General features: G+C 37.9%; 1 protein-coding gene across 4 annotated transcripts in view; it reads right to left on the bottom strand.

Moving 5' to 3' along the window:
* Nucleotides 1–15362, bottom strand: part of SPATA7 (spermatogenesis associated 7) — a 34046-nt gene that overhangs the window by 3655 nt on the left and 15029 nt on the right. For 3 of the 4 annotated variants that reach the window (XM_033062747.1, XM_033062745.1, XM_033062744.1), the window contains 7 exons: nt 12333–12466; nt 4824–6229; nt 4477–4485; nt 3729–3795; nt 3193–3263; nt 2321–2374; nt 590–667 (listed from right to left, as the gene is read on the bottom strand). In XM_033062747.1, coding sequence (XP_032918638.1) covers nt 590–667; nt 2321–2374; nt 3193–3263; nt 3729–3795; nt 4477–4485; nt 4824–6229; nt 12333–12466 — 1819 coding nt within the window. The remainder of the gene's footprint in view (nt 1–589; nt 668–2320; nt 2375–3192; nt 3264–3728; nt 3796–4476; nt 4486–4823; nt 6230–12332; nt 12467–15362) is intronic. The other variant, XM_033062746.1, reaches the window with a different exon arrangement.

Raw genomic sequence — 15362 nt, forward strand, 5'->3', positions numbered from 1 at the left:
GAGACTGCCTTGAATGCAGAATTTCAAAAATGTGTTAAGATTCTGTATATATATTCTGTGCATGTATAGAAATACTGCAATGGTTTTTTGCATAAATTGAGAGTTCTTTCTTACAATGAACCAGTATCATATTGAAAAAAATCTCTTCTACCAGCTGGTGAACTTTTATCTGAAAAAGGATGTAACCCTTGTAACCTATGTTGAAGACTGAATTCATACTGGAACAGGAAGAAGGACAGAAGGGGGACAAAAGGCCTGTTGTGTACAAGATTAGTAACTTGGCTTATTTAGCAAAACAGATGTTGCAGATTAAAATGAGTTCTTAGTATTATTCCACCTAGGGCTCCAGGTCACTTTTTAACGAAGCTTTTATCTCATGCTACATAGCAGCAAATCAAAGTTGATGATCCAAAGGTACTTCCTAGCTCCCCTTTCTTACATAAAGCAAAAAAGAAGAGGAAACAAAACAAAAGCAAGGGCTAACTGTGTATATGTGTGTATAAAGAAATTATTAATAATCACTACTTCCCTTACTTACTGAGTCTAGGGATTTCTGACATAGCATTACAAAATTGAAGCTGTAACTTACCTGTTAGAAAATAACCCAAGTCTTAGAATTTCATTTGTCACATCTTCAATGAAAGATAAATATAAAAGCTCCTCTTCTCTGCAGGGAGAATAGAAACCCCAATGTTAAATGCTTTACCACAGAAACACGTATGACATATTTTAGTAGGTTTAATCACCTTCACAGGAAAGGCCATTAAGATTTCATAGTTCTTTTATCAGCAGTTATTTTTCAAAAAAGGTAAAGCTATCATGACAAACCAAGTCTTTCCTTCAATCTGGATAATAATAAAAAACTGCAAAATGTGATACTGTTAGAAAGACGGACATGGTGCTTTGTCTTTATGCTAACTTTCTGTTGTGGTATAAATTAGCAGAGATCCCAAGTGAGAGAATCAGTGAATCTTGGCAAGCATTTAGAACCTGCACTGCACTCAAGAAAGTGGAGCTAATTGGAAAGCAAGTGTACAATTGCAGTTTGATACTCTAGGCAAAGGCTTCCAAAGGAGCTTCCAGAGAATCTGAATGCAACTGAAAACTTTTGGTCCTAAATGGAAGCTGAGAAGTATTAAACTGCTTATTTGGCACCATCCACTCATTTCAGCATATCTCCTTGATGTACAAAATCTTGTTAGTGTTAGACATGACTTCCTCGTATCTCTATTTTAATAGCTCTAAAAGAGTTGTTGATGACAATTTCTCTAAATCAGACACTCTAAAAGTCTGGAGTTCTGCTTGAAAGACAACAGGAAAGAAAACCAGCAGAAAAAAATATTTCAGTGCCATCTTTCTAAGTCTCCCAAAGCATCCAACCAAACTCTATTGAGTCATTCTCCAGTCTTAATAAATAGAAACTAAAAAATGGAATACATCTTGCATGGTTTTCCTTACATAAAATTTGTTATCGTGCCTAAAGATTATAATTTTGGTTTCCCTATAGTCAAGAAAGTTACCGACAGCTGGTATTTCAGACCTCTGTTATAAGCCTTAAGTTAGGCAAACAGAAGCCTAAAGCACGAACAATTAAATTACAGTAATTTCATGACTATAAGGTGTACTGGATTATAAGGCACACTTCCAGGTGACAGCAAATTTCTGAACTTTTGCCGATATATAAGGCGCACCGGACTACAAGGTGCACTTTTTTTTTGCAGGGAGGATCCACCGCCGGCTCCCCTCACGCGGTTGATGGCCGAGGCCCCGCCTCCACCCAGCAGCTGCGGCACCATGGGCCCCCGGACTCGCCTCCACCTGGCAGCCGCGGCCCTGCTGGCTCCCCCGGCTTGCCGCTCACACTTCCAGGTTGGCAAATTTCCGAACTTTGTCCATCAGATAAGGCGCACTGGACTATAAGGTGCACTTCTGGGTTTGAGCCAAAATTTTAGTCAAAAGGGTGCGCCTTATAGTCGTGAAATTACTGTACTTTTTCAAGGCTACTTGATGAAGCATTAGTAGTGTTTCTGAATATAACCCAAAACTCTCGTAATTTTCATCAAATTTCAGTGCAGAAATGTGGTAAGAATGCCTTTCAATTTAGTATTTAATTTGCCAATATTTGCTTCAGAGATTACAGACCTAAAAAGAAATGGAAAAAAGCTATAGGCACTGTACAATCTTCAGAAGTTATAATGAATTTTCTTCATTTTTATATTAACAAATTTTTTAAAGTATTGTATGTTTCAAGTTCATCAGTTTTGAGGAAAGCTTTCTAGTCTGATGTAAAAGAGCAGAAAAATGGTTTAAGCATACTTACTCAGCATCAGCAGCACTCCTTGATGTACACTTGTGAGGACACCGTGACGTCTTTCTAATCAGAGAATCAGAGGGCAAGAAAAAGAACATTCTAAACCCCTTGTATACTACCTTGCATGTCATTTTCTTCTGGAGCCATGAAATGGCATTATATGATTTCCTTTTGCCAAGAAACCCACCATAACACCCCTAAACCCTGCTCCAGTAGCAAATCCCCTGCTGGCACTGAAACCTGAAAGACTATGGTTCAAGAGCATTACATCACCTCACTTGATGCAGTGCTCACAAGACCTCAGTGCTATTTCAGATGCTATTCAATCTCTGTTATCCATAAGAATGCTTTTTTAACTCAGTGTACATTTTTCCTCAGGTAGAAATGCCTTTGTATGAAGAGGCCAGAGAGCAAATCTGTGAGTCATGCATGACACTTAGGTCAGCAATGAGGAGAATCAGGTCAGAGACCTTGGGTTTTGGCCTGATTTCCAACACTGCTCTCGCATTCTAGCAATCCCAGTATTAAGTTTTCAGAAAAAGATGTGGGAAATGCTCCTGCAATGCAGTGTTTAATTATAGTACTGTATAGTCTGTGAGCTCAGATGTGCAGAATTAAAGACTGCATTAATGTGTCATCACTCAATTCTGACAAAAATACTCATATATTTCAGAGCTCTCTTTCTTAATTAGCTTCCCAGTGGAACTTATCACAAAAAACCAGAATTTTGAAGCTGGGAAAGGCCATTGAAATAAAATCCCACCAAAACTCCTGTGAGAATAAGATTTATACAGAGAAATGCTAGTGAAGACTTAAGGCCTAAGGATCAGCTGTAGAGAAAGGAACATTTCAAATATTCCCTCCTGCTGTAAATCAGGCACCTTAAGTTGGGGTATTCAAAACCATCTATTCCTCTCCCAGGCTCATCCAAAGTATCTCTTTTATCTTCAGCCTACAACACAGAAACAAAAATCTTTATTATCAGAGCAAGTACACAGCAAATTTTACCATTAAAATTAATCTAATCACTCTCTGTGATTATGCAGTGCCAGAAATTCCAGGTATTTTGCGAGAAACTCTGTGTAAACAGATAAAGGGCATACCTTCTTCCACTGGAAAATCATGTACCAGTTATCTATGACCTTAGCAGATATTTGATAGTGCGCTTGTAGAAATAACAATAATAATAAAAAAAACACCTGAAGAGATCTCTTAATGTGCCTCAGTGTTTATTCTTACAGTTTCCAGTCAATGTTCTGAATTTCTCTCTCCTCTTTGGAACTAATTAATGTCATGGCAACAGAGAGAACACCTAAATCAGCTGTTAACTGCTGTGGCAGTGATGAAGTGTATTACCCCACACTGATGGTGGCGGGTGTGGGAAGACTACCCAGATGACTGATGGATGCATTATTACCTTTGATCTCCTCTTCCACTGCTCAGCCATACATTTTCTCTCATACTCTTTGTCTGCAGATGGAAAGCTACAAAATATAGAAAGGTATTACAATCCCAAGTAGACTACTTTTAATATATGCAGGATGAGAATACCAGTGCCAGTGGAAATGTCTCATTGGCCTGAACAGAATGGAGAACTGCACAGTTCAGAAAATTTCTGCCAGACAGGTGATCCAAATTAATTATTTAGCTGCATATTAGCAGGAAATAACTAAATTATTCAAAATAATTGTTCAGAATTAAGAATGGAGATGATCCTAAAATTAAAAGTGCGCCAGGAAAATAGATCACCCATAGCCAGAAAATCAACAGTTGCAATACAGAGCCAAAGCTACTGTAATTTCAGTTTTAGGAAATCCCTGATTTATTCTATGACAAAACTGAAGTTGGACATGCAGGCATGGTGGACGCAAAAGGGAAAAGATTTCTCTTTACAAGGTACCATCAGTAGAAACAAAACTAAATCAGAACTGTTCAATTTGCTAAGAAGTTCAGTGCAAGGGAAAAGACATTAATTTTGTTTAAAATATTTTATATGGGGTATATCTGAATGTCTTTACATTCAAGTGATAAAAAACAATGAAGAGCTACATTCAAGAGTTAAAAAATAATGCTTGCATGGTATATTAATTAACAGACTGGAAAGTATGAGACTACAGGGGTAATAGTGGGGAACTACTTGCATGCTTATATTGGTTAATCCTTACAAGACAGAACTATACATCAGAGAGCATAGGGAAGAGAGAGAGAGAATGATTATCACCAGCAGATGTGAGATTCCAGAGTTTGAATTTAGTGGCACCTCATATTCAATCTGAAAATAGAATAAACCAGTTGTTCCAGAAAAAAAGACAGCAAAATACGCCAGTGAAAAAAGGAAAATCACGTTTGGTTCTAGCTTTTTCTAACGCATATCTAGAATAACCTCAGAATAATTATTCTGGTTTTACACAACTGTAATGAGAGCAAAATATATTGTTTTTATGAAGACACTGTTATGATAACATCTAAATCCCAGAATTTCCAAATAAAGTTTCAATCTCTGCACCTGTACCTCATATCAGTCTGGGTTTCAGCTTCCACACGGTGCTTGCGGTGGTTTGTCTTCATCTTTCGAGGAGGACTGTAATATCTGTACCCTGACAGGAAAGGTTTAGCATCTGATACTAACGTGCGTGGAGTAAAAGGATGTTTGCTCTTAGTAAAGCAGTCAGAGTGCCTCTCTAGAAGATCCCCACAGCTCGCTTTGGGGCTGCTTCCTGGACACCTCTGGGAACAACAGGTCATACATCTCTCAGTGGGCTCCCCACAGCTCGCTCTGGGGTTTTTTCCTGGACACCTCTGGGAGCAACCAGACACAAAACTCCCAGTGGCATCCCCACAGCTCACTCTGGGGTTGTTTCCTGGACACCTCTGGGAGCAACAGGTCATACACCTCTTGGTGGGATCACCACAGCTCACTTTGGGGTTGTTTCCTGGATGCCTGTGGCAACAACAGGTCGTAAAACTCTCGGTGGGATCGCCACAGCTCACTCTGGTGTTGTTTCCTGGACACCTCTGGGAACAACAGGTCATACATCTCTCAGTAGGATCCCCACAGCTCACTCTGGGGTTGTTGCCTGGACACCTCTGGGAGCAACTGGTCACAAAACTCTCAGTGGGGTCCCCACAGTTTGCTTTGGGGTTGTTTCCTAGATATCTCTGGGAACAAGAGGTCATAAAACTCTTGGTGAGATCCTCACAGCTCGCTTTGGGGTTGTTTCCTGCACGCCTCTGGGAACAACCAGTCATGAAACTCTCAGTGGGATCCCCACAGCTCTCTTTGGTGTTGTTTCCTGGATGCCTCTGGGAACAATTGGTCATAAAACTCTCGGTAGGATCCCCAGAGCTCGCTTTGGTGGTGTTTCCTGGACGCCTCTGAGAACAACTGGTCATAAAACTCTCGGTGGGATCCCCAGAGCTCGCTTTGGTGTCGTTTCCTGGACGCCTCTGAGAACAACTGGTCATAAAACTCTGGGTGGGATCCCCAGAGCTCGCTTTGGTGTCGTTTCCTGGATGCCTCTGAGAACAACTGGTCATAAAACTCTCGGTGGGATCCCCAGAGCTTGCTTTGGTGTCGTTTCCTGGATGCCTCTGGGAACAACTGGTCATAAAACTCTCGGTGGGATTCCCAGAGCTCACTTTGGGGTTGTCTTCTGGACGCCTCTGGGAACAACCAACACTCACTACACTCCCAGTGGAGTGTCTGCGTGGAAGTCCAGTGTGTTTAACTGTTGGCCTTGACACACAGATGCTTGAGTTTGAGTGAGATGCTCTGGGTCTATGCTGACAACATTTCCTGGTGTGTTTTACTGGAGAGGAGTGAACCAAGCAATACTTGCCATGAGCACATGGTCCTTCTGATAGGTAATGTGCCTGCCCACAATAGGGGCAGAGACTGTCTTCTACATCCGTGAAAGTCTAGAAAAAAATAAAACAACATTTGATTGCTTTGCAAGTTACCTGCTTTGCTTATGATGGTACTCCCAGCTATTACTGTTACCGCCTTGGAGGGATTCTCTACGTAAAAACTTTCAATTTTTTGTAAAATCAAACTGGTTTCACAGCAGCCCCAGTGCTAACATATTTTAAAACCTATTCACTGGAAATAAGAGAGTAATAAGCAAATAGTTTGCTTCAGTAGCAAAACATGGGTACCCTGTTACAGGATACTGATGGTTACATCAAACCAAGAGTTTAATAAGTTAAGAAATCATTGCACTGAGGCAAATTATTTTATCTGGATATACCCTGTTCATACCACCTGGGCAAGCTAAGGTGGACATCATCCATAATTATCCCATGCTTAAAAATTAAAGATTATTCCTGAATTGTATTATGACACTGTGGCAAAGACAAATAAAACAGAAACAAAACTAAATTCAAGTGACATTTTAAGGTGGAGTTTTTGGTTGATTTGGTCATTTGTTCGCTTCTTTTGTTAAATTAGAAATAACAATTAAATAGAAATTTTATTTCAGTCATAGAGGGAGTTTTAAAACATTTGTACTATCAAAACATAAATACCCAGATAGGGTATGCAACTCATACATTTGCTTTACAATGTGTCTGAAACACCTTATAAAAACAACTGTTGTATGTACTTTTCCTAACTAGCATACAGCCACCCACCAAATATTCTGTCAATCAGTGAAAATTATGTATGACATTTTACAATCTCTATGGGCAGGCATACTGCATAACTGGAAGATTAAACCAGAAGCCTACCAGCAAACAAAATTTGTATAAGCCAATTTTGCATCCATACCTATAACTATGAAATTCAAGTTCTGTTACACACAAATGTATGATGCAGAAGAGATGACTCCCACTATGTGTACTCAAACTATCTAGCACCACAACTCCCAGAGACAGTGCTTACAGTGCAACAGTGAGGGAGACAAACTGAGGATAGTATTATTCTGGAAAATCTCACTACTGTACCATGCAATCAGCAAGGCAAAATAACTTTCCTAACCCTAGGGCAGTTCATATAGGTCCACATCATCAGCAACAAAGTGCTGTAAGGTTTTAAGAGAATGTATACAAGTAGAGATGTTTCCTAAGAATAAACTTCAACTTCTATGGCCTTTTGAGGTTTTTAAAATTTGAAGTTTAGTTCAGATAGGCTAACACAGAAATTAACTTGTCCATGTGCCTCCACCACCTAAGAAAAGAACAAGATAAGGAGACACCAGTACTGACCATAAGCACTGCAGTAACAAAAGGAAGAAAAAGGAAGATGATTTCTGTATATGTTTCATTCATCCCTATTATAGTTCTATCAAACAAATAAAAACTATTAAGCAGAAGCATTACATTACTGAAGCTATTGAAGGAACATGTGCCCTTTGGGAAGCCTGAAAAAGAGTGGATGTAGTATAGTACGACTTACACATATGCTGTGACATGTTTTTATTTATGACATACAACCATAATGTCAGCTGAGAAGATTGACAGATTCACCAAGCCTATCCTCATTCACAATTAAGCTATGTGGAAACGACTTCAAGAGAGTAACACTGAAACACAGATCCAGTGTATTTCCAATGGGGCTTCATTTCCTGAGCACAATATAAACCTTGAGAAAATCCTCAAGAACACTTCACTTTTTGAATATAATCAGCTGATTAAAATGTGGATTGAAGGCTGGATGTGTGATTTATCCCACCAGGAAGTGACAATGGATTGAATGCCAACAAAAGTCACAAAGACATCTGAAAAATAAAGTGCCTGTGGGGATTCTGCAAGATAATCAGTACTTGTCCTGAGACTTCTGAAGTCTCCTACTGGGATGGGCACAGATAGAAAAAAACCTCCGAATGACCAAAACTGGAAATCTTTATACATTTATTGAAAATTCATGACATTCTAACCCACAAATAGACATTATAAGATAGTAACATATTACTAGCAAACCAGTAAGATATAGTGTAGTATATAAACCTATATAATTGGTAGTACAGCTTTGTAAATATACACAGATTTTCTATTCTACCATTCAACCCTAAAAAAGGTGTTTTTAATAATTCTAAGCAATAGACTCTTACTGCATAAATACTCCATTTTCTCATAACACTGCTACTGTTATTGCTTAGAATCCACACCACTTCATTATTTTTCCTTTCAAACACAGTATTTTAAATTAAAGCTCAATTATGATGAATGTACATTTTGTAGCATGCAGTAAATGCTATTTGGACGAATATTAAAAATGCAGATATTTTATCATGAAAATTAAGTCAACAGACCGTACCATATGCTGTCATACTATATATTTCCTTCACAACAATTTTCTCTCTCATCAGTAAGACCTATCTGAACTATTCCAGTACCCCAAAATATCCAGAGTGCTGGCGCCTAACGCAAAGAGGATTTTTTTTAGTTAGCTGAGGCAAAATAAGGTCTTCTTGATGGTGTCTCGTGAATCAACTGTATTTTACTACTACAGCATAATTAAATGCTGAACTGATAACATGCAGTTACAATGCCAAACAAATGCCTGTGTTAGCAAGCAGAATAATGAGGCTTACCAGTGTGATTGTTTGTATATAAAGTAGTTGGCAGTGGTAGCTCAGCACTATAGAAAACAGATAAGACTAGAAAGTTTCAGCATCCACCTATATAGATACAAGCTAACTCCATACCCTTCAGTGTATATAATAAACAGTTTAATTCTTGTAAAAGTTTTACTCTGACTAAATCAGTTTGTTGAGCTGCAATATAAATTGAATTGTAGAAGCATTTGTGAACTTATGAGGACTGGTTCCCTGCATTATGCAAAATAATTATTAAGAAACTATATGAAGTTATATTAGCCAATTATTTGTCTCCACCTCATGAAAATGACATGTTCTGCACCTCAGAAGCAGTTGAGTTGATCCACAACAAGACAAAGGCACAAGGTTGACACAGCAGTATCCTAAATTTAAGCACTCCTTATACATGAGGAAGCTTAGGGCAGTAATCGTCTTCTCCGTCTCAAATATTTCATAAGTAGAACAGACCAAGTAGCACACTAGTGACCAGAGAGAATTGCAACCCAAAGCTGTATCTGTGTCAGCTATGAGATGTACTCATTCAAATACTGAGAACAGAATGTCTTTCAAAGCACTTATCCTGAGGCAAAACTTTACTACTCAAACAGGGAGAAGTATACTCCAAGTAGATAAAGCAACAATATCATGAACAAGGAACTATGTAATTTCAAACGATTTTAAGGAGTGTCAGAGAATGCTGTTTGTCTGCAATTTGTCTCTTTTGAACTTTCAGAAAATTGTCCTGTGTTGCAAGTAAACTGTAAGCAAGTATGCCCACTTTCTGCTCTAGTATGCTTTCTTAAAAACATCAGATGTTTAAGTAGGAAACAAAACAAAACAAAAAGACAAAAAACATGCCTACGAATAGCACATTTATTAAAATACATTTATTCTATTCTTCAAATAGAATTTTAAAAAAATCAATTATAGTAGCTGAGCTTTAGCTATTAGAACTATCAAGAACTATAACTAATGTAATTTGGAGTAAAAAGTCTTGCTTATCAATATATGCTTCTATTCTGTTGATTCAACAAAGTACAAACCATTTTGAAAGATACAAATCTACTCAATGATACATTTCAGCAGCTCCTTAAAAAGGTATGTATCTATGCTACAATTTTATTAGTCACAAAACTGGGGTAAACTGAACAGTACTTTGCAGCAAGCATGTAAAGACCTCTGAATTTTCATGGACTCTGTGGAAGAGAAAATTCAGTAAAAAGAAATCAAAGCATACTACTGTCATGTGATGGGCAAAAGTAGTAAAACAGAGAAAGAATCCAGATTTCTCTATAAGTTACTTTTACTTTCTACAAGAAGTTTAGTTTTCCAGCTCAAAAGCCACTGAAGTATCAGCTACCTTATAAAAACCAAACTGTGAAAAGAAAGGTACTTTTTCACAAAAAAGGTCCAAGGCAGCTGTCAGTGGGGTCACTGAAATTACAGGAAGATTAATTTAATCTTGAAATTAACTTGTTCTTGTATGAAAAGATCTTCTAATAGAAGAGTTCATCTACCATCATAAAATGAGATTGAAGGGGTGCTTTATGAACTGCACTGTCAGGATACAAAAGCTGCAAATTTGCAATGAATGAGTATATGATTCTTTTAACTTGAGAAAGCCATTTAAATATTGTGTAAGTCAGCTGAGCATGTGCTCTCTGCTCTCTGGACAGAGCAAAGATGTACTATAGGAAGCGACACCTGGCCTTTAGAGAAAATTCATACAAACATGCGAACAAATTTGACCTTCTATGAATATATTCAGTTTGTATCCTGGTATCACTATTTTTCAAAACTATGCTCCTGGTACAATCTTTCATTTTGTGCATATGTGTGTGTGGGTATCAGTTCTGCAATGTGGTAGGTTGCTACTTTTATCAAATACTGTGAGGTTATTAACAAGGGGTAGGTATTACTGAGTGTGCATTAATTCAAACAACAAGCACAAGAGGTAATTGTCACTATGAAGCCTGAAAGGAAATCTGAACATTTCTAACGAAAACGACTTTCTTTGATACTCAGAAGGTTCTTCTGCTTTGTTTCATCACTGACATCTCCCATTATGACAGAACTAATTTCAGCACAATACATGTTCAGACTGCTGGTAACATTAGAGTATAATAAATCTTTAAATATAAAGCATTTGAGTAGGCATTTCACACAGCCACACATGTGTTGCATACAAAATTAACAGGAGACTAGAACGAGTTAATGGTGTTTCCCAATCTGTATTTCATGAACAAGCAGATGGCCACAACTTTCACTCTTCAGAGAAAAGAAAAAAATCTCAAAAAACAGGCTGAAAGAAATCTTGAAATGTCAAGGCAATGGCATACTTCAAACAGTTAAAAAAGAAAATGTAGCCTCCTATGAAACAGCCTTCCTTCAACTGAATTTTGGCATGGACTAATTTATTTTAAAAATTCATTAGCAGCCAGAAATGCCTATTAATAGAATTACTTGAACATGAGATCTGAAATACCAACTGTTGTTCAAATCAGAGATCTTACTCACGGGCAGCTTAACTCAGGTGGAATTTTAGAAAATCTTATTTTGAAAAACAAAGGAAAGAAGCTGCACTTTGTTACAGTGCATCCTTTTATTTTAAAGCCGGGATTTCATCCAATAATTAGAGACATATATTACTTGGTTTTGCAATGAAACAATTTAATGAACTTTGCCCCAAGTTTGCAAAAAATAACATGGAAGGACAAAAATGGTATTAATAAGAAATAAAGTTTATATTTAAAAACCTTTTCTTATTCATGCCTGAGTTTTCATCCATAACTAAGAGCCATGTATTGAATTTCAAAGCATTATTTCTCTGCACTGCAATAAGGTCACACTCAGGCTGCCTGCCACAAAAATCAGTCACACAGAGAGAAACTGACTGTTTGCTGTACTACTTGGAAATGTCCTCTAACTTTACAGATATCTAAACAATGAAGCTTGTGCTGCTAGAATCAAAGAGTTAAATCATTATTCTGTTTTAAGCTGCAATTGCCCATTTTTCAGCAATGAACAAGAATTTAATTTATTGGGCTATTTACATATTTATTTATTAGTTAGAAGTACACACCACATATCTTGATGAAATGCCAGCCTAACTAAGTAAGCCTATGCATATAAGCAGAATAAATGGAGGATTCTTCTGCTTGGAAGGGTAGAGGCAACAGAGTTCTGCTCTAGGAAATGGTACAAAGCTCTGGAGTGACAAAGGACAGGAATTTCAGCTGAGATGAAAGCAAGAGAATTCAAGGGTAATTAGAGCTTGTATTTACTGCAAGCACTCTTCATCCAGATACCTGACATCTTTGTCAGAAGGTCAAGACATGCATTCAGTGCTGGCCACATGCCAGGAAGACCCTTGTCTACTTTCTGCTGCTTTAAAGATGCCAGCCCTCAGTGCTGCACAGTCATCAGCTGGTACTATGGGGGGCATGTATATGATAGTATGTCCTAAACAGAATTAAAATACATACCTTTTTAAAGAAGGATGGTGGCAGCCTTCTGCCATCTCTTGAACAGCACTGACAGACACATTCACACACATTCTTCTTCTCTTCACTCCTGCCCGTCTTCTTTTTCAGTTTCTCTCTTTTTTGCTGGTCAGCAACTTAGGAAAGAGACAAAGTTGGTCAGATCTAAACTGAAATAATCTTTGTTTCTCCAAGTATTTCAAAACATTGCAGTGGTTTCCAATTGCTCAGTAAAGTCAGACTATTGAGACACATTCCACTTCCAACACACAGCAGTTATAAAATTTATGTCTACTCCTAGAACAAAAATTCTTAATAGAGTATGCTGGTAGCTGAAGCTGTGCCTTAACTTTCCTGAAATTTTCTTGCATCACAACAAACACCAGCATACACATTTTCCAAGATCAGTGTTGCCAACAGAGCACTTTGCTCTGTAAGCTTTCTGTAAGTTTTTTACAGCTAGAACTCCTTTGACTGTACTCTTACCCAGTATTTCAGAAAAAACCCCATGTTTACTGTTAGCAAATCTGATATGCAAAAAAATACATTCTTACAATATGGAGTTTCCAAAATACAGAAATCCAGGGCAGAACAAGCAAGTTTTATGTCAAGAACACAAAAAAATCAAGGCCAGCTCTGAGAGGACTACTGTCAGATCAGGAGCAGGGGATTTTTATCAGTCCACACTGGTCTGCAGTCCAAGACCTCATCTGCAGTGTGAAAAGTTGAGTCAGATATCTACGTCATCAGATAAAAAAGCCCAAAAGCCAGGTAAATTTTATGTATACAAGTTTACCATCAGTCACCCAAATCTTAAATAATACAGTCCAAAGCTTTTGCATATTAGGAACTGCCACATTTCACAGATGAAAAACAAAATCATGTAGGTTGGAAAAACCTCCAAAAATGAGACCAATCTTTGGCTAAACACTACCTCACCAACTAAAGTACAGCACCAAGTACCACATCAAGTTGCTTCTTAAACACTTCCCAAGGTGGTGACTCCACCACCTTTCTGGGCAGGCTATTCCTTGACAACGATTTCCATTAAGAAATTCTTCCTGATGTTGAACCTAAATCTCCTCAGACTATGTCCTCTTGTCCTGTCATTGGTTGCCTGGCAGAAGAGGCTGACCATCACCTGGTTACAGACTCCTTTCAGGCAGTTGTAGAGAGTGATAAGGTTTCCCCTGAGCCTCCTTTTCCTCAGGCTAAACAAGCCCAGCTCCCTCAGACACTCCTCATAGGACTTGTGCTCCAGACCCCTCACTAGCCTTGTTGCCCTTGTCTGAATACACTTCAGCGCCTCAATGTCTTCCTTGAAGTGAGGGGCCCAGAACTGGACACAATACTCGAAGTTCATAAAGTTATAGAATCACAATGAGGATGATGAAAAAGTTAATAATTTCATTTCTAAATAGGGAAAAAATAAACAAACATGCTTTTGAAGCCTATACACCAAATGAAAATTTTCTCATTCACTTAACACATATCCAAGTGTATGAATAATTTGTTTGATAGAAACACACAAAGGCCTTTGAGGATTTCTTCTCTGGTTTCATAATATATTTATATTGTACTCTGAGAGACCCCACTCTGCACATGCACTACTATATTTAATGCATGGAAATGCAAAAAGCTTCAGGGATTGGTGTGGTACATTCTTCTACACAGCTGAGACCTATAGCAACCTGAGGATGTTTAATCAACCTTTAAAATGCATTCATGTGTGCACATGTACCCTACATACATGTTAATCTCCAGGAAATACCTAACTAAGTGTATTCATTGCATTAAACATTTTAGTCCCCTTTTAAGATAGAATTTAATCTTTCAGATGTGAAATCTTAGCTCTCATCGCTCAGGAAAATCCCACTTTCTCTTTCTTTTAATTCTTACTTGATATGTAAGACTTAATTCTTAATTGATATGTAAAATATAGAGTAATTTCTTTTATGGCTGCTGATTTATCCATCATTCGTTATTACTTTACTTCCAATACGAGACTTGAATTACTGGGAAAATATTAGCTGAATTTACAAATGTTACATTATACAACCCTAAATAAAAAATACACATTGTAACAGAATGATAAAATATACTGTACCATTAAATAATTAAATTGGAATGTTTTTCTTTCTATACTGAGTTACTGTGTCTGTTCAAAATTGCTATTATTTCTAATCCTAATTGTGTTTGTCTTAAAAGTTAAGACTTTTAAGTGAGAAGCACTCAAAAATTAGCTAGAGGTTAGTATTTTATATGTTTGAGATAAATACTTATTCTGGGGCAATACAGCCGATGTCTGTGTGTGCACATGCACAGAGGCTATAAAAACTCGTATCTTGCCTACTGCTGAGGTAAAATGTTGATGGCTGATTGAACAAATATCTAGAGAAACAATGGGCAAATGAGAGCCGTACAAAGCAAAAATGCAAATCATACAGAAGTATGGGTAAGAGCGAGTAGGTGTCTGAATCAGTGAATTCCTTACACTCAGGTGCTTAGGTGTAAAGTGGGTTTGCCTAAGACAAGACAAGCTTTAACATTTTACTGTTCCACCTGCACACCACGGCTTAATTAGTGTCTGGGCAAAGTGCAAAGCAGTGTGAATATTACTGCAAAACAGAATTCCCATGTTGTCCTTATTGTGCTCTTACAGAAGAAACTCTGAAATTTGACATACACGAAAGACTTTACTACTGGCATAGTTAAAAAAGCTGTTAAAAAAGCCTCCTCCAGGACTGTCTGCTGTGACTTTTCACCCAAAGCATGGCTTATGCCCAAAAATAAAGGATGAAAGAACAGTAAGTATTCCAGCTAAGGCTATCTTGAGATATCAGAATGGGGCACTGGGACTACCACTGCTGTGGGAAATGCGGAGTCTTTGCCTTGCACCGTCATACAGTGAGCTTAGCTCAGCTAATCCATTAAGTGTACTCCAAAAGCCATAATGTCACTCGTGTGTACTGAAAGGCAGCACAGACATGCAAAATAGAATGCCAGGAAACTCCAGTAATATACATATCTGAT

Source organism: Catharus ustulatus, chromosome 6 (assembly GCF_009819885.2).
Source record: "Catharus ustulatus isolate bCatUst1 chromosome 6, bCatUst1.pri.v2, whole genome shotgun sequence".
Taxonomy (NCBI): domain Eukaryota; kingdom Metazoa; phylum Chordata; class Aves; order Passeriformes; family Turdidae; genus Catharus; species Catharus ustulatus.